Raw genomic sequence first — 26,646 nt, forward strand, 5'->3', positions numbered from 1 at the left:
GAGTTAGGGGATTAGGTGAGTGAACAGGATGGCAGGCAATAGAGTAGGTCGGGCTGTGGGGGGCCTGTGGGCGTCAGGAGAGGCTTATGGGGTAAAATAAAAGGCGGGTATGAATCATTCTGTCCCGGTCTCACCAGGTGTTATGTTAACACTGTTTGCCCTGTCGCCCCACATCAGCTGTAGTCTCATGAAAAGTCGAGGAATGTTGTCGATGCTATTGGAGAAGATATTTAGTATATTTTCCCCTTCATTTCTCTGAGCCACAGTTAGCTGCTATTTTGAGGCATCCAAGGGAAACTGGGCAGGAAAGCTTACGGACTCTGATTCCAAGGGCAAAACTGAAGTTTGGAAATCCATTCATAACTGGCTTTAAGATCACCTGGGAAATCTTGGTTCTGCTCCCCTGGTTCTTTGCTACTTCCTTTAAAGTGGTCTAGCTTCATGCTGGGTCAGGGTGGTCTGTGTGGATGGGAGGTGTTAGGTGTGTGCCAAGCCCGGTATTTCACATCTCACTTGTGATCTTCTAAGTGCAGGGGAATGAAACAGCCCCAGCTATGTTTGGCTTTCCCTTTTCCAGGCCAGCATGTTGCTTGTTTGAAGTGAATCTCAGATCAGCAACCATTGCCCCAGTGACCTACTACAAAAGTCATCTAGCTCAGAGTTTTGCTGGCCTTATGTGAGAAATCCAGGAGAGCAAATGTTCACATGTTGGAGTGCAAAGCTTCTTTGTCTCATTTGCCTTTGCTCTGTATCCAGTGCCCCCCTCCCTCTTGGTAGTAATGGGGGAGATAATCGAACAGCCACCTCCATCCATATTGATACAGGCTTTTGGTCTGAATAGAGATATCTTTTATGTACACAGGAGGCACAGTAGAAAGCTCACGGGTTTACACAAGGAAGGCCCAAGCAGGGAAAGGTGTTAAGTGCAAAATTGCCAAATAGCACAAGCAATGAATGTTTTCTGGTTGTTATATAAATGCCAGAATAGCACTTTTATATTTCTAAAGTGCTTTATGCTTTTTAACGATCGTTAATTGTTTCTCACACCTTTGTGAGGTAGATCAGTATTATGACCCCTGTCATAGGGAAGACCTGAGGACAGGAAGGAGTACAGCAGGCTGTTTGGAAGACAGGCTGATGACCGTGGGGATAGGTACGGTCAAACCTTTTGTGTTCTCCTGTCAGCTGCTAGAAAGACTTAACCTGTCATGATTTATATAATAAAATGAAGACACTGAAAATTCTTAATGCTTCATGGAAAGCTTAAGGCTAGTCTAGAAGGGCCAAAGATGTCCTTATTGACAAAGCTGGTCTTTGTCACATAATTAGGGTATCTTAGGATTGTTCCATTTCTAGTAGGGGGCTGTAGTTAGATGACTCTTGTACAGATTTCGGTTACCTGTACTGAAAATTCCTCCCCCAGGTTAGCCTTTAGAAATTAGAGTTGTGGAAAGCAGTCTTGTTTTCTTCACTAGTGATTGTTAGTTGTTCTGTACTTTTCATGGAAGCATCTTCACAAACTGTTGGACACACTTGAAAGCAAAGAAGAAAAACTGCAAGATTGTTTTTACGGTTTTAGCAAACTTTCTGTGGATGCTGGTAATTTATACTTGATCAATTGTATTTTAACAAAGAACCTCCTTGGGGACTGTAGGGAAGCATGTTTTTGTCCTTATAAAAACACCTTCCAAAAAAAAAAAAATGCTGAGACTTCTGGGCTTGTACAATGCCTGTTGATCTTGCCCTCTTAATCAGTTTATTGTTATTTACAAATGCAAATCAATTTTCAAAAGATAGATAATTTTGCAAGACACTAATTCTTTATTTTCTTTTGGTTGAGTAATCTGAGCAAAATCAATGTCCATTATTTATTGACTCTTTACCCTGAATACTAAGTGTATAGGACTCCTTTGAAAATAATATAGTCAATTTGTAGGTAACCTTATTCCTTTGTGTGTTTTTTTTATGCACATCTACCTCTTCCAGCCATTTTATGTTCTCTCAAGTCTGTGCCTATGAAATCTCATGCAACTTCTGATTATCCACTTTATGGGTTATTTGGCCTTTGACTGCCATTGTACTCTGTACGGTCTTGTCTGCATCAGCTATGTTATATATGGGCAGCTTTCAAGAAGGTTCAAGAGGGAAGGGAGATAGAAGCTCATATGAAATAATTTGGTGGCAGTGGAAATGTTTGGGTTTCATTGACCTCTCTTCTTTCAAGTACCATGGGTAAGAGAGTCAGCTACCACTTCAGTATCCTTTTAAGCAGAAGAAAACAGCCCAACCACCAAAATCCCCACTCTCGTGGTGCATTTAAAATGTGATTCCATTTTTCCTACACTTCTTCAGGGAACATAGCTGCATTAAGTGAATTTAAATGCAGTCAGGATGCTGGTTCTTGTATCTAGTTCAAGAGTAATAGTTTTTCTTCAGCAAGCCCCACTAACTGTGAGGCACCCTTAAAAATGCTAATTTGAAGACTCCTTCCATCAACTCATTCATGCTGGTGGAGGCAAGTGTATCATTTGTTTCCCCGGGAGTTTGGTCAAGTGCAGGTTGCTCTTGGCTTAGCAAAAGCTGGAGCAGTTTCGGTAGGTTAAATGGCTTGATTCGATCTTGAGCTCTGAGTTGGAAAGAGAAGATGAGAAGTTAACCCCTTGAGCCATGTGATTTCTTCAGGATCAAGAGGCTGTACATATGTGAGAAAGTACAGATGAAGAACCTGTGTTCATAGACAATCTGGACTGTGTTTCTGAAGTTTGTGCACATTTCCCTTCAGTATAATGTTATTTTACAGCTGTTTGTTAAAATAGTGAATAATGATCCTAAAAGTAACAGGTTTTGTGTGAGTGTGCTTGTATATGTGAGAATTGCCTTATTTTCAGGTTGTTTTATTTAATGATGGTTCCTCGGACAGTGTTCTGGTGTTCAGCAACCCATATGGAACATTTGTCATTAAATCCATATCAGTCTTTTTCCATGTCATTCTTTCTTCTTTGTCATCCATTAAATGGCACTGAGATCCGTATACAGAAGCTTACTGTCTGGTAGAACAGGGGTCAGCAAACTACTGAGTCTAGCCTACCTCCCTTTGCAAGTAAAATGTTCTGGACTGTTGTCCTCTCCATACAACCTTGCTTACATGTTGTCTGTGGTTGGTTTTGCTCTACCACAGCAAGGCTGAGTCTTTGTGACAGAGGCTACATGGCCCACAGTCCTAAAATGTTTACTCTCTGGATATTTACAAACAAAGGTTGCTGACTCCTGTGTTCGAGTGTTCTGGTGGATCCTAGATCATCCTGGAACTGGCTGATGTCTACATACTCTGCCTATTTTTTTTTTAAGATTTTATTTATTTATTTGACAGAGATCACAAGTAGGCAGAGAGGCGGAAGCAGGCTCCCTGCCGAGCAGAGAGCCCGATGCGGGGCTCAATCCCAGGACTCTGGGATCATGACCTGAGCCGAAGGCAGGGTCTTTAACCCACTGAGCCACCCAGGCGCCCCAATACTCCCCAATACTGCCCCAATACTATTTTAACCAGTAATTCAGCAGGGCACTTCCGTATTCTTGTAGCTTTGGGATGTTGGGAAATGTGTGAATGCTATGCCACTGGTATCGATTTCTTCCTTCCTTGGAGGAACCTTTCTGTGGGGCATTTTGACAGGAAGTGGGGAAAGCCGATATGGGGAAGGGAGGCAGTCTTAGGTCTCACCCCTAATCTATTAAAAAAAAAATGTATTCCTGAATCACATCACAAAGTATTTTCTTTCCCTCAGCTCTCAGAAAGGTAACTTAATGGCTGTTGGTAATACTGGATGGAACTTACCAGCTAGACTGGACTTTCACTTAAGATGTTTTTTAGCTGCTCTGTGCCCAACCTCAGGGAAACAACGAGACAGGCAGTTTGTAAGGAAGGGATTCACAAGAAATAGAAAAAAACGCAGCGTGAAAGGCACTTTATGTTCTTGTGATGATCACAACCACCTCCTTGTGCGAGTGTCCACCCACCCTGGTCTTGCCTGGAAGGGCCGGTGGATTTTGGGTCCCGGTCATGGAAAGAGGCACTCAGTCCAGGATTTATCAACATTCCTCCCTAAGCTCAACTATTCAGGTCTGAAGCAACCACCAGTCTAGCTCCTGGTCCCTAGGAAAACTACTGAATCAGGTATTTGAAGTATTTGTTCAGTGCTCTGTGGGGACATGGCAGTGAACCTGGACTTCTGGGCTATGCCATGAGGGGATGCTGGTCCTGAACATGCTGTTGGAGCAGGGCTCTGTCTGCCTTCCAGGTAGAGAGGATGTATTTGGTCAACTTGGAATTTTAGGGGCTGAATTAGTTTGAGATCAAGATTTCGTTAATTTAACTTAACTATATATAGTAGAATTACCTGGAGAGCTTTTTCTTTTTTTCTTTTCTAAAGATTTTATTTATTTATTGAGAGTGAGAGAGAGCATGAGAGCTGAGAAGGTCAGAGGGAGAAGCGGACTCCCCATGGAGCTGGGAGCCTGATGCGGGACTCGATCCTGGGATTCCGAGGTCGTGACCTGAGCTGAAGGCAGTCGCCCAACAAACTGAGCCACTCAGGTGCCCCTCTGGAGAGCTTTAAAAACAAACAAGCCCCCCCCCCCAAAAAAAACCCGGGGTACCTGGGTGTCTCAGTCAGTTAAGCGTCCAACCCTTTTTTTTTTTTTAAAGATTTTATTTATCCACTTGACAGATCACAAGTAGGCAGAGAGAGGGGGAAACAGACTCCCCGCCGAGCAGAGAGCCTGATGTGGGCCCAATCCCAGGACCCTGCGATCATGACCTGAGCTGAAGGCAGAGGCTCAACCCACTGAGCCACCCAGGCTCCGCAAGCATCCAACTCTTGATTTCAGCACAGGTCATGGTCTCAGGGTGGTGAGATTAGGCCCCACTCAGTTCCACGGTGGGAGTGAAGCCTGTTTAAGATTCTCTCCCCCTCCCTCTTCCCCTTTCTGCCCCTAAACACCACCCCACCAACACCACCACCACCACCAAATCTGACAACAACCAAAAAATTGTACCAAATGGTGGTTGGTTGGTTTGGGGTGAAGTCCAAGTACCGGTAATTTTACGTAGACCTCCTAGGCAACTTTTATGTGCAACCCGGAATGAGCATTCTATAGGACCAGTCAGGTGCCTTCGTGCTCTCTTGGGGATTACAGTAAGTAAAACTAGTAAGCCTCACATCCTCTCCCCTGCTAAGAGTATAGAGGCAAAGGGCGCGGGCAGGCAGCAAAGCCTGACAATGCCAGGGTCACCGATGCAGCAAGTCAGGCTTTGCTGCCTGCCCGCGCCTGCTAGGCCTACTTTTCAGGTACACCTTCCCCAGGTAGATAGTAAGTAAGGGCCGGGAGAAGTGCCCGTTTTCTCCATTCATCAGATAGTGCCAGGCTGCTGCTGGCCTGCCTTTGTCTTTGCCAATCAGACTCCCTGCCTTCCCTTTCTGATCTTCATTTCAACTCAGCTCACTTAACAAAGCAAAATTCCATGCATTTCTCCCTTTCGGAGCTGCCCTTGGCAATAGAGTTGTTTTCTGAATTTTGCTCCTGGAGGGAAAGGGGAGGAGCTCACGCTTCAGGTCTCCAGCTCGAACACACTAGCCCTGGGTTCCACTCTTTCCTGGCCAGAGCCTCAAGTGTCTGCAGGTCACAGTTCCCTGCTGCCCGCCTGTGTTTCCAAGGTCACCCCGGCTCACCCAAACCCCATGCCCATGGTTTTCAGTCTCTAGTGGCCCCAGTGGGATCCAGGCGACTGTTCCCAGACTCTGCATCCCGTTGGTGACCTGCTTCATCACCGCAACCAAAGAGTTGGATGGCAAGGTGTTTCATGTGCCTAGCTGCCTTCCACACGTCCATATTTCCAGGGGGTTTATGCTAAGTGGAAGGACTGAACAGTCCCAGGCCTCACAGCTGCTGGAAACTAGGGACTCCCTGGAAGTGGTTTGACGTCATTTATTCACAGAAGAGGCTCCCCAGAGATGCCTCCTCTGACCCACGAGGACTGGAAGGGTTCTTCTGCCGAGATGTTCCCAGAACGTCCCAGACACATCTCCTGTGTATGAGCAGGTGCCCTGAGGTGCTGGCTCATTAAAAGCAGAGACCTAGAGAAGGTCACATGGAGTGCCCCAGCTTGCTGCTGGGGGTTAGTTAGAGAGAGAGAGAGATGTTCACATATTCAAACGCTCTAGAACAGGACAGGGGAAGGCTGGTTTTGCTCTCTGCCTAACATCAAACCCAGGTTCCTCGTGGTGAATCGTTTTGCAAACTGCAAGTGTGACTTTTTGGATTTGGCCCCTGGTGGGAGAAGGAAGAACTCCGTAATACCAAGGTGGCAGGTGTTAATGCCTGGGTGAGATGGGGCCTCCAGCAAAGGCTCGGGGTAAAGCAGACTCTGAGGAGGACGTGTGCCAGGGTCACTGCTGCAGCAAATCAGGCAGTGTCCGTTTTATCTGGCTTTGGAGGGTAGGGGAAAGAGGCAGTGTGATCTTGGAGGAGTTAATGAAGCAAGGGGCTGCTTAGGGACCCGGCTAGACACTTCTTCAGGTCTAGTGTTCGAAGGTGACTGAATAAAGCCAGGACTTCGATGCACAAGGACCACCTCCAGGTTTCCACTGAAGCAGCTCTACTGCTCTCTGGGTTAACATCGATGGACACAGTAGAGGTCATGGACATGACTTAACAGCCAGACAGTTGCTGGACCGAGGGAGCCACTGCCTAATGCTGCCGCAGCCTAGGCTGGGCACCTCAGGTGGGCTCAGTCTTGGCCTTGTCGGTCCAATGGAAAGATGTCGGTGTGACGTGTGGGGAGAAGATCGAACAGAATCACAGATGTGAAGCTTCCGGAAGGTTTAGGGGCTGTGCAAATATTAGGAAACAAGGCAGTTGCACACCGTTATCTCATAGCCTGGCTCCTGGGGGCCTAGAAGGAGAAGAAAAGCAGTTGCTTGCCTGTGGGACTGCATCCTTTCCAACTTCCAGCTCCTGAGGCAGCGGGGTGGGGAGGACAGTGGGGAATGAGGGGATGGGAGACCATGGCCTTCACTCCTTTCCTGGGAACAGAATGGAGGAGTCGGTCCTGCCATCCTTGGAGGGAAGAGTGCAGGACAGAGCTCCGGCATTCACTGGCTGTGTTCTTGAGCAAGGCTCTGATTTCTCTGGGCCTGTTTTCCTCTTCAAGTGACACCATCTCTATGGACCCTCCCCACTCTAGTGTCTGGTGGTGGTCAGAGAGCTTAAAACTTGGGAGGCATCCATGTCTCAATACAAGAATGACACGAAAGCTCGTCTAAGTCCGCATTAGTTTCTGGGGCTCAGCTGTGACCGCACTGCTGAGGAGGGAGGGAACGCTCTGTTGGGCTCCTGCTCTGTCTGGCCTTGGTCGTCCACAATCGGGAGGGGTGTTGTGCCCTGTACAGATGAGAAGCCAGACCCCAGCAGAGCTGGGGAAGGGCTAGGGAGCCACTCGGTCAACTTCGGCTCTGCGCAAACGTACGGCTGGTGAATGGTGTTATGGTGGCTGGTGGCTGCAGAAGCACAGTGGTGCTGTGGGGGTCGGGGGGGTAACCACTCACCAGTGTCCAGTATCATTGGGACTGGACCTAGAAGTGGGCCACGGGCTCCAGTGTGCCGGTAAGGGCACAGACCCAGGAGAATAAAGAAAGTTGAGTCACTCTGAAAAGGGCCAAATTGAAAGAGAGCCCAGGTGTTCACTCTTGTTTGCAGAGACGGGAGAGTCTCTTCTCTTTTGCACTCGTCTTCCCCAGCCCTCCCTGGCCCTGGCTACTTTTGTTCCTGTCCCGGGAAGCCCCTGCTTGTCTCTGTTCTTGCCAGACCAGCATTCCACAAGCTGGGTCGGGCTGCATGGGCTCCACAGAAGGATCAGGCAGCTGGGGTGCTGGTTAAGCCTGTCCCCTGCCCTCTTTCCAAATAGTCTCTCTTATCCCTATCTCTTTTTCTTTAGCAAATATGCTGGCCCTGTGCCTTCTTGGCCTCCAGGAAGCTGTGCCTCTCCTGCCTATTCAGAGCACTGTACTCTCAGGCCAAACTCAGGGCAGCAAATACAAGGTCACCAGTACGGGTGGGTATAGTCTCTAGACTTGTCTTGGACAATCTTCACTCTACTCCCTCCAATCCCGTTTATTCTGGTCCAGAGTCTTTTTCCATTCCTTTTCTGTTCTATTTTCTTTCCTTTCCTTCCCTTCCCCCTCTCCTTTCCCTTTCCCCTCCTCTTTCTTCTTCCCTACTCCTTCCCCTCCTCTTCCTCCTTCCCCTTCCTTTCCCCCTTGTCTTCCCTCTTCCCCTTCCCCTTTCTTTACCTTTCACTAATTTGCTTTTCTTTAAAGATGTATTTATTTATTTATTTAAAGATTTTGTTTATTTATTTGACAGAGAGAGACACAGCGAGAGAGGGAACACAGGCAGGGGGAGTGGGAGAGGGAGAAGCAGGCTTCCCACTAATCAGGGAGCCCAATGTGGGGCTCGATCCCAGGACCCTGGGATCATGACCTGAACTGAAGGCAGACACTTAATGACTGAGTCACTCAGGCATCCCTAAAGATTTATTTATTTTAGAGAGAGAGAGAGAGAGTGTGTGCGAGCAGGAGGAGGGACAGAGGGAGAGGGAGAGAGATCCCAAGCAGATTCCATGCATGGAGCCAGACATGGCCAGGGGTGGGGGATGGTGAAGTGGGGGGATCCTTGATCCCAGGACCCAGCGCTCATGACCTGAGCCAAAATCAAGAGCCAGTAGCTTAACCAACTGAGCTACCCAGGCACTCCCAGAATCTCCTTCTTTAAGAACATCATCTTCCTTCCTTCACTCCTTACATATTCAGTGGGTGCTCACTTGGGGCCAGATGTGGGAATACAGCTGTGCACAGGTTGCCAGCACAGGCTCCTCGCAGTGCCTTCCAGAGTCTACAATCTAGTTAGGGAGACAGACGAGTTCATAAGCAGCCACCTGGACTGTGACTAGTGCCTAGTGGAGAGACATGCTTCACCGTTCCCTCGAAGGCTGGAGACTCTCTAGGGGAAGCACAGCCTGAAGCATGAGGACAAGTTGGCTGAGGGACAGGAGCCAGGAAACAGGCATGTGTTGCAGGCAGGAGAGGCCATGGTGGGAGCGTGGTGTGTGTGGCTGGAGTGTGTTCAGGTGGGGGGTTGAGAGGTGTCAGAAGCTATAATAATCCCCCCCCATATCCTACGCTGCTCAAACCCTATGTTGCCTGGCCCCAGGTTCCCCTGTTATAAACGTTCCTCTTTCCTTTACCACGGGGATTCTAGTGTGTTCTCAAGAGACTGCACCCTAGGCCAGCTCTGCTCCTGATTTATGGGTGACCTTGGGAAAGTCAATTTACATCTCAGGCCTCAGTTTCCTTGTTTGTGAAAGGAGAAAGGGAAGGAACGCATAGCTAAATGGACTATGGGCCTATGGCCCTAGATCAGCTTATTTTAAGTCTAAAAATTTAGAGTTTATTTTAGGGTTCATTTTAACTCTAAAATGTGAATCCTGCAAACAATTTGATCTGTCCTGGAGGGGATAGGGAGACTCCCTGGTTTACCTGTGATTAGGAGGGAGTTGTTTTACCTACTGATGAAAGAAATGCTCAAAATCAAGACTAGCCACTTAGTTTCCAAAGCTTAGGGCAAAATCAAATGTGGGGCCCCGCCAGGACTACACCAGCCCCATACCCACACATCCTCCCTGCTTCTTTGTGACTGAGCCCATGACTTTACAGATTCCAGCTGGTGCAAGGGGGAGTTTCGTCCTGCCGCGTGTAAAGGATATTCCTGCCTCGATAAGGGCAGAGACCATGCTCAGATGATGACAGAGCCAGGAGCCCACGTGCCAGCCCTATCTGTGGCCAGCCCCTATTTTGGGAGAAGGACTGACTTTGCTCGTGCAAGTTCTTTTGTTTCTTGAGGAAAGACTGCACTCTTAATTAGTGGGGAGCTTCAGGTTTCTAGAACAGACTGGTGACTGTTCCAGAGTTTGCAACTGACCCCAGGGTCGCCTGCCCTTGGGGACAGAGTGGCCAATCCACTTTTTGTTAGTCCTCCCCTCCCCCTCCACTCCATCATAATGAGTCTCTTTCATACCTGGAAACACCAGCTCCCATTCCCCCCACTCAATACCCTTGTGTGGGATCCCATGATAAAGGAGGACTCCCTACAAACTTCCTTCAGAGTCCTTGATGCTTTAAGAAGCATCTTCTTTTTCTTCTGATGAGATTTTCTCTGAATTCAGTTTTTAAACCTAGAACATCCTTATTTTTGCATTTTGAAAACTCTCTGGGCATTACATTGTTTCAGACTGTACATCTAATTTCCAATCCCCTTAAAAATCTTACCAGTTGCGTTCTGCCTTCATAAATGTCTTTCCCTCTCACATTTCCTTCAAGCGCTCACTCTTCATACAGTGCAGATGGATTGCTCCTGCCCTCCCCGCTTCTTCAGGTTCATTAATTTCCTGACCTTATCTCTAAATTCCTTCTTGCTTTGTCATTCCTTCAGCCTCCACGACTCCCTTCCCTCCCTATCTCAGCAATTCCATTTGTTTGCGTTTTGTCTGCCTATCTATCCATCCAGTCTTCTGTCCAACCAACCACCCATCCATCCGTCTGCCTGTCAGTCCGCTGTCCATCTGTGTGCCTGCTTTGTGTCAGGCACCGGCCCAGGTACTAGGAACACAGAGATGAGATGGCTAATTGCTACCCTCAAGAACAAGGCAGCATGGTGGGGGAGGGCAGAATAATCACTGTGCAATTAGACGTGCACATGGCACGCAGATGATCAGATGGAAGCTTTGGATGGTGGATAAGCGCTTGGGAGGGATGTGCTGACAGGAGCGGCGGGCAAGGCCTGAGCAGGAGGGACACAGTACTTAAGTGCGGGCATATGTAAAAGCATAATGTTTGCAGGAAGTGCCAAACCCTGGCCTATCCCTGGAGCAGAGCATAAAGTTGGGGAATCCAGAGATAGGGTAGGAACTGGTGGCAAAGTAGTCCAGAGAGGTGGGCAGGGACTAACTCTCCAAGGGCCTTATCTGGTATCCTAAGACACTCCGGGGCTCTCCTAAGGGTCCTGGATGGTTTCTCGGTAGGGCGCAGACAAGGTCAGATTTGACGTTGGGTCGACAATTCCGGCAACAAGGATCCAAGGGGATTTCGTGCTGACTCTCTAAGGCAGGGAGGCCGGGCAAGAGACAATGATGGCCTGAACAAGACCGTGTTCCTAGGGAGGGACGGACACCCACAGCAGACACTTTGGAGGGGAAATGGGTGGGACCGACTGATAGGCTGGAGGGAGAGTGAGCGAAGGACTTCCCAGGTTTCTGGCTTGGGAGAATGGGTGCATAGGGGGTGCTGTGACCCTATTCGGGCATTTCCTGACGTAGTAATGTCCGTTCTGCCTCAGGCTGGCCCCAGTTGCTCTCTGTGTCCCGTTTTGCTAACACTACATAAATGAGGCCTTTATTTCTTGCTGGGATTCTTGAAGTATCCTCTTAATCTCTTCCAATCCATCCTACACACCGACCGGTGCCAAAGTAACCTTCCAGGGACAGCTGAACAGGTTGCTGACTGCATATTGAATAATCTCCAGGTTCTTTAGCCTGACTGTTAAGATTCGTTGCTAGTGGGGGCATGGAGACGTGCTCTTTGCCCTTAACAAGTATGATTTTCCACTAAGGCATATTACATGTAAAGTAGCTAAATGTCAAAATGTCTTTAGAAGGGCAACCGAGTTGTGCTCTGAGGGGAAAGAAGGAAGGAGGCAGAGTATCTCCTAGTGGTGACCCCAGGTGACCCTGGTTTTTTCCCATCGTGTCTTTCCAGGTGTGTCTTCCATTCTCCCTGACACCTATGCTCTCTGGTCTGTCTACACCACCTAAAAAGGACTCCCTTCTCCCACCTCTGTTTCTTGGCAGACTTCCTCGCCTTCGCCTGGGATACACCCCTTGCCACATCTGCCTTTTGAAATCCTACCCATCTGTCAGTATTCAGCCCAAATGCCAGCGCTTTATTGAGTCCCCTACCCCGATGGGATCCTTTCTAACGGCCTTCGTACGTTTTCCTGTGTACGGTACCTGCCGCCTGGGAACAGAGATGGAACTCTGGAAACCCTAGTTGTGGGTCTGGCCCGCAGATGTGTTTCATTAGTTTTTACTCTTTTTTTTTCTTAAACCAAAATTAATTTATTCACAAAATTACAACCAGTATCAAACATACAGAAAAGTACAGAATATGCTGTAACCTTTACCCAGGACCTACCACCAAGAATGAACACGGCGGGCTGCCCACTCTTTAAGAGATAAAATATTACACATACGATTGCAGCACCCGCCCACACATTCCCAGAGCTGATCCTTACACAGTTTTCGAAATTTAGAATTAGGTGCCAAATTTAGAAATTGAGAGATTTCATATAAAATTTGGGAAGGTTTTGCTTTCCTCAGAGAGTCTGAAGATCTGGGAACTTGGGGTGCATCCCAGGCCTGAACCGGGGGTGCTCGGCAGCCGCCAGCTCCCAGGAGCAGAGCATGTGGTCTCCCAGACACCACAGACCCCCATCACTCCCCGCCAGGCCTCTCTGCTTTAGCCCGCCTCACTTATAGTCTGGGTGGCTGGCTCCCGCAGGTGTGTGAGTTTCACATCTTCATGTAGACCCTTGGAAGCCCTTTGATTACTTGACCTGAGCCATGAACTCACTGGATGACCTCGAGCAAATTACTTACCTCTCTGTGCCACCCCTTCCTCCGAAGTCCAATTAGGACCATTGTATGAAATGTGGAAGGGAATACCTGGTACGCAATTCTGCCTCCCATGGTCCGTGAACTTTTGTCTGAAACTCTCGGGGCTAGCTGTGTTTTGAAATTTGGATTTCTTTCAGATTTTCATGAGGTAATAAGGTAATATCATATATTAAATAATACCCCGAGGAGGCTCTGCACCAGCACCTTGTAATTGCAACACATTGAAATATCTCCAGGACAAAAGCACGGATATTCACATGACCTGTGATACAGACTTGGCTCGCTGTCCTCATGGAAGCTTCCTAGGTGTCCAGGTGTAATCTGCACCCGGTTCCTACAATCAGAGGGCAGGGAGAGACTTAAGAGGCTGCTCCAGGTTGGTAGGCGGCAGCTACGCTGTTACAAGCAAAGGGACCTTACTAACGAGGCTTATCTTGGGTGGCCCCGAGATGAATAGATCCTTGTGCCCATCTGCCAATTCTTAAAAAGTTTACATAGAGGCCTTCCCTGGGTTCGGTCAGGGATACTGGGCGGGTGTTCTCAACACCACTTCGTTATCTCAAGACCTGTCCTTGGAGTGGCCTCTGGGAATGGAAAAGGCCAGCGAGGGCTCGCATTCCAAGGACAGGGGAGGGGCTCGGGAGCTTCTGAGAGCCCTGGTCCAGCCTGAGGGTCAATCGGGGGTCACATCTCTTGGATGACCTTTCCTGATAGCATCATCCGTTTCAGGGTGGGCCAGACTGCCTGGAGCTGTCGGGGTGCCAGGGATGAGGGGGCCCATCCTAACCCCAGAGCTGCCCTGCCCTCATCCCAGACTATATTTGGCTCTTTCTTGGATATTTGGACTTACTAATGAGAGGTCAGTATTGCTCTTTGCATGTTAATGAATTGAGAATTTTATACGTGGAGTGAAAGACAGGGTCTCTGGGTTTCTACAACAGCTTGTCTGGCTGGCCTTCGGGTCTGCCTCACCCCCTCTCACTCCTTCAGGCCCCCTGCCACCTTCCTGTGGGCCCTTCACCCAGCCATTCACCCGCCTGCCTGCCCCACCTCTGCCCTCAGGCCAGCCTCATTGTCCCCTCTGACACCCTAAACTATCTAATCTCCCCTGGGCTAAACCCTTCCCACCCCGGCAGGCCAGCCTCCTCATTCCCCTTCACCCTCCTTCCCTCCCACCTCCACACTTCACCCTCTCCTTGGCACCGCTGCTCAGGCTCCTCACCTGTCTGGAATATCTCCCTCTTCTACCCAAGTCCCATCACCCCCTAAAGGCCTCGCTGAGGCCCCGCTGCTCTGTGGGGCTTCCTCACTGCCCTCCCAACATCCGGTGAGCTCTGTTCCCTGGACTCACCCTTAGGGCTTAACCAGATGACTGAGCCCTTACCTGCATTTTCATTCACTCATTCACCCTGCTCCAGGTGGGGGAGGGGGCCCGGAAATGGGGGAGAAGGGGACAGAGATGGAGATAGAAGGAAAGGGGAGGAGAATGGAGGGGGAGAGAGGGAGGGAGGAGAGGAGAGGAGGGAAGAGGGCTTCTGTGCATTAGCTCTAAAAGTCCGGAGCCCTCAGTTCTGTGCTCATTGTAAGTAAGAAGGGCCAGTTTCATGGGCCCAAACATTCCAAGGCTTTTAGGCTTATTCAGCTAGACCACCAACTCATCCCTTCCCCTCTCCTCTGTCTCTGCTCCCACTGCCCTCCCTTGCCCTCTGGCCACAGAGCTCCTTCTCTTCCTTGTGAGAATCCCTGGCAGGTTCATAGATAAGGAATCTCACCAGGTTAAAAACCCAGCTGAAGGGCCCTTGTCCCAGATTTCGCCACCTTCTTCCCTTTCCTGGCTCCCAGCATGGGCATGCATGTGTCAAGGTGTGTGCATAGCCCAGGAGGGGACAGGTACTGCCCTTTGTGTTCTGTGCCCTGGAGGGAGGCAGGAGGGAATGTGTCATTCTCCCCTACCCCCACAGGATGGGGCCACCCTGCTCTGATACCCGATGCCCACTGTGGGTCCTCTGGCCCTTGGGGTTTTAAAAGTGATAGAAACCCTTGTCCCCACCAGAATATTTTTTCCCTTTCTCCTTAGAATGAAAGCATAAACTATCTCCTTCAGGGTAATCAAACTCAACTGAATGCCTAATCCGTACATTCCCTGGGTGAGAAAGAAGCCATCTGGATGCTTGGTGTGACCCTTCCGTGGCTCTGGTTCGTAGAGACAGGCAACAGCCCAGTCTGGAGATAGGCAGCTCTCACTTCCCATACTCTGAGCCCAACAGCCACCTCCTCACCAGCTTCAGGCCACGCAGTCTCTGCTGGCCCTGACTGTGTTTCTTTCAACTGTTGGTCCTCTATTCAACTGAGGACCCTGTCATCATTCAAGTCCCCAAACCTGCCTTGGTTGGCCTCCTCTCCTCAGGGCAACAGAGAAGGATGCTGGTTGCAAAGGCCAGTGATGAAAGGGAAGATGGAGGGAAAGGACAGAGGCTAAGGAGGTAGAGGGATAAAGCCTCATTCGAGCAGGGAGTGTGAGAGATAGATGGGGAGAGGAGAAAAGAGTAGGGATGAGTTGATTCTGCAGGGGAAGTGGGGGTAGTAGACTTCTCTACCTCTTGAACCAGGTAGGAGACAAAGTTTTAGGGGCCTTCACACCTGTTCCCTTTACTTTCCTAGTGTGGTTTCCATGGTGTGGTTTCATGATGTGATTTGAAAGTTTAGATACAGGTTGTGAACTGCCAAGGTGGCCCCAGTGCGTCCTATGTCCTAGGGGTCTTCAAGGACATTGACATTGGTGATAGAGGCTGGTGGCATCTCTGCCTCTCCTTTCCCTGCCCAGGCCATCTGGCAAGGGCTTGAAGACCTCCCAGCTACCTCTCAGGGGTTCTCCTGGGTCTCCTACACAGGGCTGAGCAAGAAGGAGGTGACCCAAAGGAACCGGCCTCTCCCAAGGAGCAGCATGGTCACACTCCACCTGTCTGTGCTCTGTTGCACCGCTAACCAAGCCCTCCACCCCACCCCCATTGTGCTATAAATTTAGGCAGTTCAGGTTGCAAGATTCAGTGGATAGATAGGGGCTTTCTAGTCAGTCTAAATGTCCTGGTCACTTAGCAGTTAGTGAGTGGTATTTGATGATCAAGTGTCCTTAGCCATAAAAGGCAGTAAGGTTTCCAGACCTTACTGGAAGAACTTACTACTTTCTAAACCTTACTAGAAACCTTAGTAAGGTTTCTAAACCTCTCAGAGGTTTCTAGAGAGGGTTAAATGAAGTGATATTTGCCTGAAACATAGCAAATACTTCGTTGATCTTAATCCCCGCCCCCCCCGCAACGCTTCTGCCCACCTCCATTCCATGCTGCTTTTCTAAATAGGAGATAACGATCCCTAGAAATGGAGGGGGAAGGAGGAACGTATGTATTCATGTCAACCACAGCGTCTTGCAGATTAGGCATTAAAACATTTATTACTCTTTCCACTGAGCTGTGCGTGGGACTAGGAATTTGTAAAAGATAAGAAATACTTTGCATGCAACAAAGGAAATGGAACTAATAGGCAACATTCTACACGGAAGAGGCCCGAATAGCTCAGAGCCAGGAGTGGAGGCTTTCATATGAGCAGCTACAGCAAATCTCACTGTCTGTCCTCTGCAGTGTGGGCAGGACAGAAAGCTTCCGGTTGGGCCAGGGACTGGGAAAGTTTCCGGTGGTAGGAGGAAAACAGTAAGGCAGCCATCTTGTAAAAGGGAGACAGTAGGACCTGGGCCTGTGGCCTTGTTTCTTCCTGTATGAAGCCAGAGGGAGAGAGCTCGATAGACATCTCCCAACAACCTCTGTATCTACTTGTCACCCCCAGATCAGTGAGTCTTTGTTTTTAGGGTCTCTTTGTGCTGTTTCACCAGGGAACCAATCCACTCCATGGTTTTCTGCTTGGCTTCCTCCCAGCTGAAGAGCGGCTTATACCCCAGATCCCGCTGAGCTTTCTTATAGGAGAAGGTAAATACACTATTTAACAATGTCACTGTGTGGCGGTTGAAGGGGGGTGGATATTTGTAAATTGGACGGAGCAGAAAGCTCACTATTTCCAGTAGGAAGGCAAGCCAGTACTTCAGACATAGGGGAAGGCTCATTCTGGAATCAAGGGAGAAGCCCCATTCCTTGCTCAAAGTGTAGTTGAAGTCATCATAGCTTTGGTGAGGTGTGTCATCAGAGATGTAATAGAACTGTCCTTGGACGCTTGGGGCTTTCTTGGGGTCCCTTAGGGCCCTCAAGGCCAGAATGTGAGCCCAGGCCACATTGCCAACATAGACAGGGTTGGCGATGGAGAACTTGCTCTGATGTGTCAGGACCCCATCATTCCTCAGGGCCTTGTATATACAGTCATAAAGGAATGCACTTCCTTCCCCATATATATACATGGGCCTTAAGGCACAGGTGTGCAAGGTGCCACCATTTTTAAGGGCCCACCCATTAGCAGCTAGCACCGCCTTCTCTGCAAGCTTTTTGCTGTAGGGGTATGGAACAGACCATCTTGATTCGTGATGCTCTTCTTCGTGGCCATTCTGGATGATTTCCCTATAGGAGTTGGGGCCAGCCACCTCAATGGTGCTGGTATAGATGAAGATCGGCACGCTAGCCTGGGCACAGGCTTCCAACAGGAGCTGAGTACCTGCCCATGGGGAGTACAACATCAGCGTCAACAAATAACCCAAAGGGCCTACCATGGCTGCAGACCGTGTCCAGCCCCTCCCCCAAGTGAGATGGTTACTGCAGATCAGGAGGAGTGCATTCCTCTGTGTCTCCAGCTAAACATGCTATAGCCATAGGAAAAATGCAAAAAGGCAGAAGTGAGAAGAAACCGAACTTTGGGGTCTGGAGAGCATGAATTCTAGGTTTTTTTTGGATTTCCTGGACCTGTGTGTGTACTTTGAATTTTGGAAAAGGACAGAGGATTGCCATTTTATGTTTTGCTGAGTGAAGGCATTAGAAAATGTTCACTTATCCCTACCACCTCGTTAAAAACAGTTTATTTTAAATAAAATATAATTAGGAGGCCATACTCAGAATGTGGATTAGAATTTTACCTAGTCCTGATTGAGTGTTCCATACAAAGGCCACTCCTAATTCTGACTGTGACTCCTTTTACTCAGGTCTGAAAAGTGGGGGTGAGAAACCTTCCTTTTACTTAGCATTCTGGAGCCTGACATTGGCCTTCTAGGCTGAGCTTGCAAGAACCAGAAGGGGGAGTGTGCCCTCTGGTGGTTGATACCTATAATGGGATAATCTTGCAGAATCCCTTTAGCTGAGGGAGGTCAAGCAGAGCACCTTCCCCTTTAAGTATACCCCCTGCAAAGTTTCGTTTTAATTTCTCTCTCTCTCTCTCTTATTTGTGCAATTTGATTTTCCAGAGAGACAGACTCATTTAAAAAATCAGATCTAGAGGCTGAGAAAATGTGGGGCTAATCAACTTGCAGAGAGGGAAATGACCATTATTTGAAGTATCTTTTAAACCTGGAACTGACCTTGTTTTAATTAACTGATACCTCTACCACTTCTCAGGGATTTCAAATCCCCTGTTGTTGGGAGTCCTGGAGAGCAGGAATTAGCAGAAGGGGCTAAAAAGGAAAACTCGGTTAATCTAGCACCCTCCTTGCAGTGGGGGAGTGGTGAAAGTATGGCTAAGTAGAAATTAGAAAGGGTATTTCTTGAGATTGTACTACTTTAGGCTGGAGACCCTAAAGCAACGAGTTGCTTTAGAGAAGAAGCCTCTGTCTACAGACCAACTTTGTAGAGCAGGGCATGAAAACCAGATGGGACTGGGGGTTGGGGAGCTGTGGTCCTAGAGGGACTGGCCTCCAGCGCTCAGAAGGATGACTTTGCATATGAAACTAGTAAGGGATTTAAGCTAATCCCTTAAACAACTGTGTCTCATTTTAAAGTAGATTGGAAAGTCGCAAACAGAAAGAGCCACCAGCCATTTACTGATGAGGATCTAGGGGGGTGTACTTTGGGCACCTAGCTAGAAAAGACCCTTTTACAAAAGACCCAGCAGCGAGCTGAAGAAGTACTCTTATGGATATGGGGAAGCTATTATTGTTAAGAAGATACCATGGGAAGGCTAGGCCTGGGTAATTCTGTCCTGCCAGACAGCTGTGAACTAGCTTTTCAGGTCTCTTGAGATGAATCCTTCTTTGGGGTGAGCAGGAAGGAGCTAGATGTTCTCATTAGGCTGGGGGATCTCGCACAGGTGTCCTGCTGGAAGGAAACTGGCCGGGTGCTATGGCCCTTCACTCATAGTGGACATGGGGACGCTTCCTACCACAGAGTTCCTAGCTCTTGGCCTTACTGTGTGACTACCAACTCAGAGGGGCACAGAAAGGCTAATATGATGACCAGGGAGGCACTCGTGAGGTCTGATCCTTGCCCAGGAGAAGCAGAAGAGAGTTGGATAGCCAGAGTTCAAGGTTGGATTGGAGTCGACCCTTGATTGGAGCTTCAGTAGAAAGCGCTTTTGTGGCCTCTGGAGACACATAGGTGTGGGCTTAAATTCCAGCTTTCTTACTTGAACAAGTTATTTAGCTTTGCTCAGCCCCAGTTTCCTCCTCTAAAAAACTGAGCATAGCAGCCTTGAATCTCTCAGGAGTGATAAGAAAAAGCTGGAGCAGACTCAGCAGGTGTTTGGGGATGGGAGCCTCTCCTCCCTTCCTGTTCTGTTTTCTGAGCCTCATTCACCCACCTCACTCCATAGCCTCCCTGGGATACCATACCCTTCAGATTGACATTCATGATGGTCTCTCGGTGAAGGACATTCATGACGTCAATGACAGAGGCAGTGTGAATGACAACCGAGATGCCCTGGCAAGCTCTCTTCAGGCACTGCTCATCCAGAATGTCTCCTTCCACCATCATCAAATTGGTCTTGCTCTGGAGCTCTGTGTGAACACAAGTCAGGTCACTGGAAGGTTTTCTGGGTCTGGAAGTTTCCCGATAAAGGTGGCGTTTTCCCAGGTCTTCAAGGACAGGTACATAGGGGAAAGGGTGGGGATGGGGGACAAATCCATGGAAGGAAAAAGTTAAACAGAGGCACATGAGTCAGAATGTGTAGCATTTATTGGGAAAGAGTGAACATCCGTTTCCAACCCATTTTATTCTAAAGGAAGGAAGGAAGGAGAGAAGGAAGGAATTCGTGCAGTGAGGAGTCAAGTACAGCTGGGATGAAAATTCTTTAAGAGATTCATGGGGAGTTCATAAAATTCATAAAGGAGAGTTAGGGTGATTATGGAGGGTGGATATAAGAAGAAAGAATTTGAATTTAATTCTGTAGGGAATGAGGACTCACACATGGATTTGAAACAAGAAGAGAAACATAAACACAGTTGTGGGGTCGGTGCAGCCAACCCGGGCTGCAGTATGTGAAATGGGTCAGTGCGGGGCATGAAGTGGAGACATTAATTGAGAGAGAAATCGAGACAATGTCTGCAGCAGAGTTCAGAGGAGGAGGACAGAACCAGGGCTCCCCCAGCAGCTGCAGGGAAGGGAATGGATACACAGGCTCGACTTCTCAGAACCTATCCAGCCAGCTCTTGGTTCTTACTGGAGGGAGGCCGAGAGGAAGTGGTAGAATCCATGTCAACCCAAGTATTTCCTGCTTAGGTGACCAGAAGGATAATGGAGCCAGTAACAGGGAATTTAGGATGGGCCCAAATAAGAGGTTTAACTGAAAACAAAACAAAACAAAACAAAACCTGATTAGATATCATCTAAAGCAGATATCAGTGCCGAAAATATGTCAGCCACCAAGGGACTAACATTCTGGCCACTGAGCCAAGGGCAGTGGATTCAACCTCAGGGACATCAGCTCCTTGGAAATCCACAGGAAGGGGCACTTCGGGTAACGTCCTCACTTCACACTGGCCGGTGAACTAAACATGGCGCCACGGATAGTTTGGATAAATACCCTCCACTTATTTTGTGCTTTCTGCTTTGCCCACACCACCACAGTGTCCTGATTTTTCTTTCACGGCTATCTCATGACATAGGTATTCCGATTTCCACTATACAGACAAGGAAGGTGGATTCAGGTTAAGGGGCAGGTCTAAATCACAGTTCCCCGGAAGATTCAGGCCTGTCCCCTGCCTTCAAGCCTGGTTCTCTTTCCCCTGTCACCCAAGGGCAGGACTCTTTTTCTCTCCCTGAGGCAGATTAAGGATAAGTCTATGTATGTTATGTATGTATGTATTTAAAGGATAAGACAGTTTAACTGAAATAGGCAATGGAAGCCCCAGAACAGTGAGAGAGAAACTCAGAGTGAAAAATTCAGCGCAGGGAAATTTCCTTCCTAGGTTACCACTTGGAAGAACCATCTGCTGCTCCCTACACTTCTGCCAAGTTTGCTCTGTCCTGGGCAAGTTCTCGTTGTTGGGCAGCTCCAAGAAGGCCCCGAAGGGGGAGAAAGGCAGGGGGAAAGCTGCTGGGAATTAGTAGGATTTTCTCTGATTGTGTCCCCATCTCTGCCTCCCCGCCTCCTGCCCCGCTCCCTTCTTCCCGTCGTCCCTTCCTCCCTTCGTCCCTTCGTCTGTCCGCTGACTTCCGCAGGCTGGCTCAGATCGACCTATTAGTTTGCAGGGGTGCAGAGAGACCAGAAGAGGGCGCTGCCGATGTGTCGGTGGTAGAGGCGCAGCTCCCGCCCTCCCCAAGGCTCAGCGGATTCCTGCATTCTGCGCAGCCCGAACTCTCCCTTGCTTACACGGTGTGGGCTGCCTTGTAGGGAGGCCCTGAGAGAAGCTACTAGACGAATTAGTGGCTAAGAGCACAGCCACTGCATTTGGACCTTCTGGGTTCGGTTCCAGCGTTGCCATTTTTCAGCTGGGGGACCTTGAACAAGTTAGCCTTTGCTATGGTCTGAGAGTTTGTGTCCCGCCAAATTCACGTGTCGAAATCCTAATGCCGGTGTGATGCTGTCAGGAGATGGGGCCTTCTCTCCTTCTCGGAAGGAGATCGGGTCTCGAGGGTTTGACCTCATGAGGGGGTCATAGAGAAAAGATTCCAGAGAGAGCCCTCTACAGCAAGAAGACACAGGCTCTGAACCCCAAAGGGAGCTCTCACCAGAACATGACTCTGCTTTGCTCTTGGACTTCTGCCCCCAGAGCTGTGAGAAATAAATATCTAATGGGTTTGAGCCACCCAGCCTGGGGTATCTTTTTGTAGCAGCCTTAGCAGACTAAGACACCCTTCTGTGCCTGCTTTCTTGTCTTTAAAAAGAGGAGGATAACATTACCTACCCTCCAGGGATGGTACCAGGAGCAAATGAATAGACAGGTGTAGAACATGGAGCGCAGTGCCTAGTGTAGACAGACCGCTGTGAGGATTCTCCACTGGGATCTGTACAGAGCCCCTGCCCGCCCCCGACGCAGCCTGACTGGTCACACCGGGGAACCGTCTTCTGGGCTGAACCTTGACTTTCCCGGCATCGGCTGTCAGACTGTGAGTATTACTGAGATGAAAAGATCGCAAACAATTGATGCTGATCGTGTATGTTCATGTGTGTTCATCAGAGGCCCCGTTGAAGCAAAGGGTAGAGGAAATAGGATGTGTGAGATGTTCAGAGCACAGGAATGAGGAAGAGAAGAGTGATGGGTGCAGTCCTAGAGGGCGGCTGGGGGTGTGGGAGGTTCTGTGTGGGGAGGTAGGGTCTTCTGGGCACACCGGGCCTGCATGTTGACACCCAGTCCGCAGGGGCTGGGAAGGGGAGGGGTTGCTTTGGGGGACACACAGTGGGGAAATGGGAGAGACTGAAGACTCCCTTTGCCAAGAGGCAGCCTTAGAGCCATATGACTGGGACGTCCGTGATGAGGCTCTACTCTGAGCCCCGCAGTCCCTTAATCAGAGTGCCTCGGCAAGTTGCTTTACTTTCATGTACCTTGATTTCCTCAATAATCTGTTGGGTGAGAGTGCCTTTCTACCTTCCTCAAAGGGCTGTTTTGAGGATTTGGGGGGGCGGTGAAACAGTGTGAAACAGGTTTTTAGAAATCTAGGTTTGCATTTGCACCCGGGGCAGCAGTCTGGGGAAAGCAGCAGAGCGGTGAACAGAGTCTGCTGTCACTTTTTTTTTTTTTTGAAGATTTTATTTATTTATTTGACAGACAGAGATCACAAGCAGGCAGAGAGACAGGCAGAGAGAGGAAGGGAAGCAGGCTCCCTGCTGAGCAAAGAGCCCGATATGGGGCTCGATCACAGGACCCTGAGATCATGACCTGAGCTGAAAGCAGAGGCTTAACCCACTGAGCAACCCAGGTGCCCCTCTGCTGTCACTTTTCTTGTGGTGATAAGCAGGGACAAATGGGAAGAAGAGATGTATAGGGAATACACATGAGGAACCCACGCTCTGGAGCCTCACAGTTTGTCTCTGGCTCTCTCCCATGCTGTTCGCTGTGTGTCCTCTCCACCTTCCTCCCCCAACCCTGTCACACACACATGTGTGCACACACACACACACACACATGTGCACACACACACACACACACACACACACACTCAGCTTCACCTTCACTGGAGATGCTAAATGAAGCCACAGAAAGGCCAGGGCAATTAAGAGGGGCAGGGACCTACTTGTAGGGTCTCCAGGTAATGGCACTTGCCTGCCCTTTGGAGGTGTTGCACAGCCATTGCCAAGTCCACAATCTTCAGAACATTAGGGTTGTTGACAAGGGAGAGATACGTGATTTTATAAATGAGAAGAAAAGAGACCTAGAGGCCAGAGTGGTGGGCCTGTAGTAATCCAGATCTCGAGTTCTGGATCAGGGTCAGATCCTGTCTCCTGACAGCCCTGTATGTCTTACGTTACACCACCTCTGATTTCCTTTCTGATGACTTTGGACAGGGAATCATCCTTGATTTGGCTACAACTTTCCTTGATCAGCTAGACAAGAACCCCCTATGTAGAGGTTAAGATGGAGCAACCCACCCATGAACTCAAGTTCACTTACTAGAAAATTCCTCCCGCTGTTCTGGTCTGAAGACTTTGTCCAGTGCCCGGATCTCCTGCAGCTCCTTTTCCTCTGCCAACAAGCGAATGATCCTCTGACCCAGAAACCCTCCTGCACCTGTCACAAGACAGCTCCACCCAGCCATGGTCAAATAGAAGCACTCTCCAGGAATGGAAAAACTGGTGAGCAGATCAGATTACAGGGTGACCCTGGGATGGCCAGAAAGAGAAGTCAAGTGGTTATTGGCTTATTTTGTTCCCTCCACTCCATTTTTGCAAAACTCCCATGCCCAGGAATAGTTGAAAGAAAATGAAAAAGTGCTAACCTGTTAGATTGTTGGAAGCCACTTGGAAGAGCCTGGGTTCTGGTCTCCTTATTTCCCAAAGGCAGGCCTGGAGTTTTATCCACTCTTGTTTCTGGCTCAGCCTCTTCACCTTGAACTCTTACCACATACTCATTGCTCATGCCTTTTCCAGGTTCCCTCCTCCCCCCATGAGTAGTGACCTTTAATATATCTCTCATTCCTCTGAGGCACAGGAAACAAGTTTCAGGGCCACAGTGTGATAAAGATTTGGTTCTCCTTGCAACAAGACATCCGGCAGTCAGTGCCAGCTGTCTGGGAGTCTAAGACCTGCGGATTTAAATGAAAAGACGAAATCTGCCAGCACAATGGGAAAGTTTGCCTTGTGAAGTAAACACATTTGGGGAGAAAATCCACTGTGTACTCCATTAGCTCCTCTCTCAGAGTGTCATTGGAAATATTACTGTCTTGCAAAGTGTGGACATCTGCACTGGCGGCAGCTTCAGTCACCCGTGAAGTTCTATGGGCAGTGACTTTCCTTCCAATACCATATATCCAGAATCTCAATTTTCGTTTCTCCTTGGAGACCTCCGGAGCTGGGGAGGAAGATTACAACACTGAAGGGAAGCTCTCTAGTGATAACCGTTTAGCTCTATGGCTTGGATAAGGAGTTGTGGCCACAGCGGATCTTATGGATGTCTTGGTTATAAAACCACTCTCAGCAGAGTCTCAGAGGATGCTGTGAATGCTTTGGGAGCTCCAGAGCTGTCCAAATACCAACCTCATAAGCTTTTTTTCCTACTTTAAAAAAATTGAGGTGTGATTTACATGCATGAAGACATCCAAATCTTAAGTGTTAGTTCAATGACCCTTTACAATTACATAATCATTGTAACTACCACCTAGGACAACATATGGAACATTTCCTTCACCTGAGAAACCTGAGAAAGCTCTTTCCTGCCCTTTTCCAGGCAATTCCCACCTCCCCCCACCAATCTACCCCAGAAACAATGACTTTCTGATTTTTAGTCCCAATAGATGCTCTTTGATTTTTTTCCTCCTAAAGTCTTTATGGTTCCAGATATACATTTTAATATAGAACACATATGAAATTAAATTTTCTGTGTGGATTACAGAAAAGTTAACAGTTGTATTTCTCTATTGTTTGTCCCTTTTCTCTTTCATCAGCTTCTTTTACTTATCTGCTTCCTTTTATTTCCTTTGGCTTCAATTTAGTCTTGCTTTTCAAGGTTCTTAGGGTTAAAGCTTAGATTATTGATTTTATCCCTTTGCTTTTGTGGCTATTGACATGTAAAGCTATAAATGTCTCTCTCAGCACTGGGTTGGCCACATCAGACAATTTTGATGTATTGGATTTTATCATCATTCAGGTAAAAATGTTTTCTAATTTACCTGTGATTTCCTTTTTAATACATGAGTTATCCCAAAATATGTTGTTTAATTTCTAAAATTGGGGATTTTCTAAATATCCTATTGTTATTGATTTCTAATTTAATACTTGGGGTCAGAACATACACTCTGTATGCTTTTGACTCTTAGATAATTATGGAGACCTGTTTTGAAGTCTAGCCTATGGTCCTGGCAAAAACACAACATGCACTCAAGAAGAATGTTTTCTTCAGTTGTTGGGAGAAATGCCCTACAAAGATCGACACCCTCCTCTGGGCCTCTCTTTCTCTTTTCCTTGTGTTGTGGACATTCTCCTCTTCCCACCTGAAACTTGACTTCTTGTGCTACCAACACACTTGCCTAGGGAACTTTGGCTGTAGTCCCTGAGTTGTAGGAGCGTGTTCTCTGAAGCTGTCAGCACTGGCTAAAGGCCCTCGGTCTTGCTGAGACCTGTGGAGCCCTACCTGGGGCCACCAATGTGTTTCATACAGCTTTGCTTGCTAGAGTCATGCTGTCAGTGAACCACACACAACCCCCATCCGGTTTAGCACTAGGGTACTCACTACCCTAGCTGTCAGGAGTGTTGAAGGCTGATAGAATTCGGCCAGTGTCCCTCTGGGAATCGGTTTCAGCCTAAGAGCCCATAGAACAAGGGTTTAGAGTCTCTGAGTGGAACCAATAACTATAAATTCCATAGAAAATGAGAAAAAAATGAAGGGCGAGGCAGATGAGGGCCACAAAATCACATTTCTTTTATTTCCAAATAAATTTATTGAGATATAATTTACATGCCGTAAAATCCACTTGTTTTAAGTGTGTAATTCAACCATTTTAAGTAAAATTATGGGCTTGTGTAACCATTACCACAATCTTGGTTTGGAACATTTCTGTCATCCCCAGATCTCTTGTGCTCATTAGCGGCCACTCCTCATTTCCACTCCTCAGCTCTAGGCAACTTCCAACTGCCTTTCTGACTCTGCGAATTTGCCTTTTCAGGACATCATATGATTGAAGTCAAACTATATTTAGTCTGGTTCATTTTGCTTAGCATACTCTGCTTCCGAGATTCATCTCTGTTGTAGTGTGTGTCCGCATTTCATTCCATTTAGGGGCTGAATACTCTTCCATTGTATGGATACACCATATTTGGTTTATTGGTTCGCCAGTTGGTGGATAATTGGGATTTCC

At 48.3% G+C, this 26,646-nt stretch overlaps 1 protein-coding gene and 1 long non-coding RNA gene across 3 annotated transcripts; one reads left to right on the plus strand and one right to left on the minus strand.

The window, feature by feature from the left end:
• The first annotated feature begins 16,409 nt into the window (after positions 1-16,409).
• On the plus strand, positions 16,410-20,611 carry LOC116881520. Of its 2 annotated transcripts, XR_004385426.1 has the most exons (4): positions 16,410-16,485; positions 16,665-16,758; positions 19,511-19,784; positions 20,529-20,611. It is a non-coding gene; the product is annotated as an uncharacterized LOC116881520 (long non-coding RNA). The 2 variants fall into 2 exon arrangements; XR_004385425.1 differs by lacking the exon at positions 16,410-16,485 and having other exon boundaries at positions 16,672-16,758; positions 20,532-20,564.
• On the minus strand, positions 16,464-23,920 carry LOC116881517 (3 beta-hydroxysteroid dehydrogenase/Delta 5-->4-isomerase). Its single transcript, XM_032881311.1, has 3 exons — positions 23,748-23,920; positions 19,530-19,694; positions 16,464-17,431 (listed from the first exon to the last, which is right to left on the minus strand). Exons 1-3 carry the CDS (start codon positions 23,890-23,892, stop codon positions 16,620-16,622), a joined length of 1,122 nt encoding a protein of 373 aa, XP_032737202.1. The 5' UTR covers positions 23,893-23,920; the 3' UTR covers positions 16,464-16,619.
• Between the last annotated feature and the right edge of the window lie 2,726 nt (positions 23,921-26,646).

This window comes from Lontra canadensis, unplaced genomic scaffold (genome assembly GCF_010015895.1).
Source record: "Lontra canadensis isolate GAN:19392208 unplaced genomic scaffold, GSC_riverotter_1.0 scaffold75, whole genome shotgun sequence".
Taxonomy (NCBI): Eukaryota; Metazoa; Chordata; class Mammalia; order Carnivora; family Mustelidae; genus Lontra; species Lontra canadensis.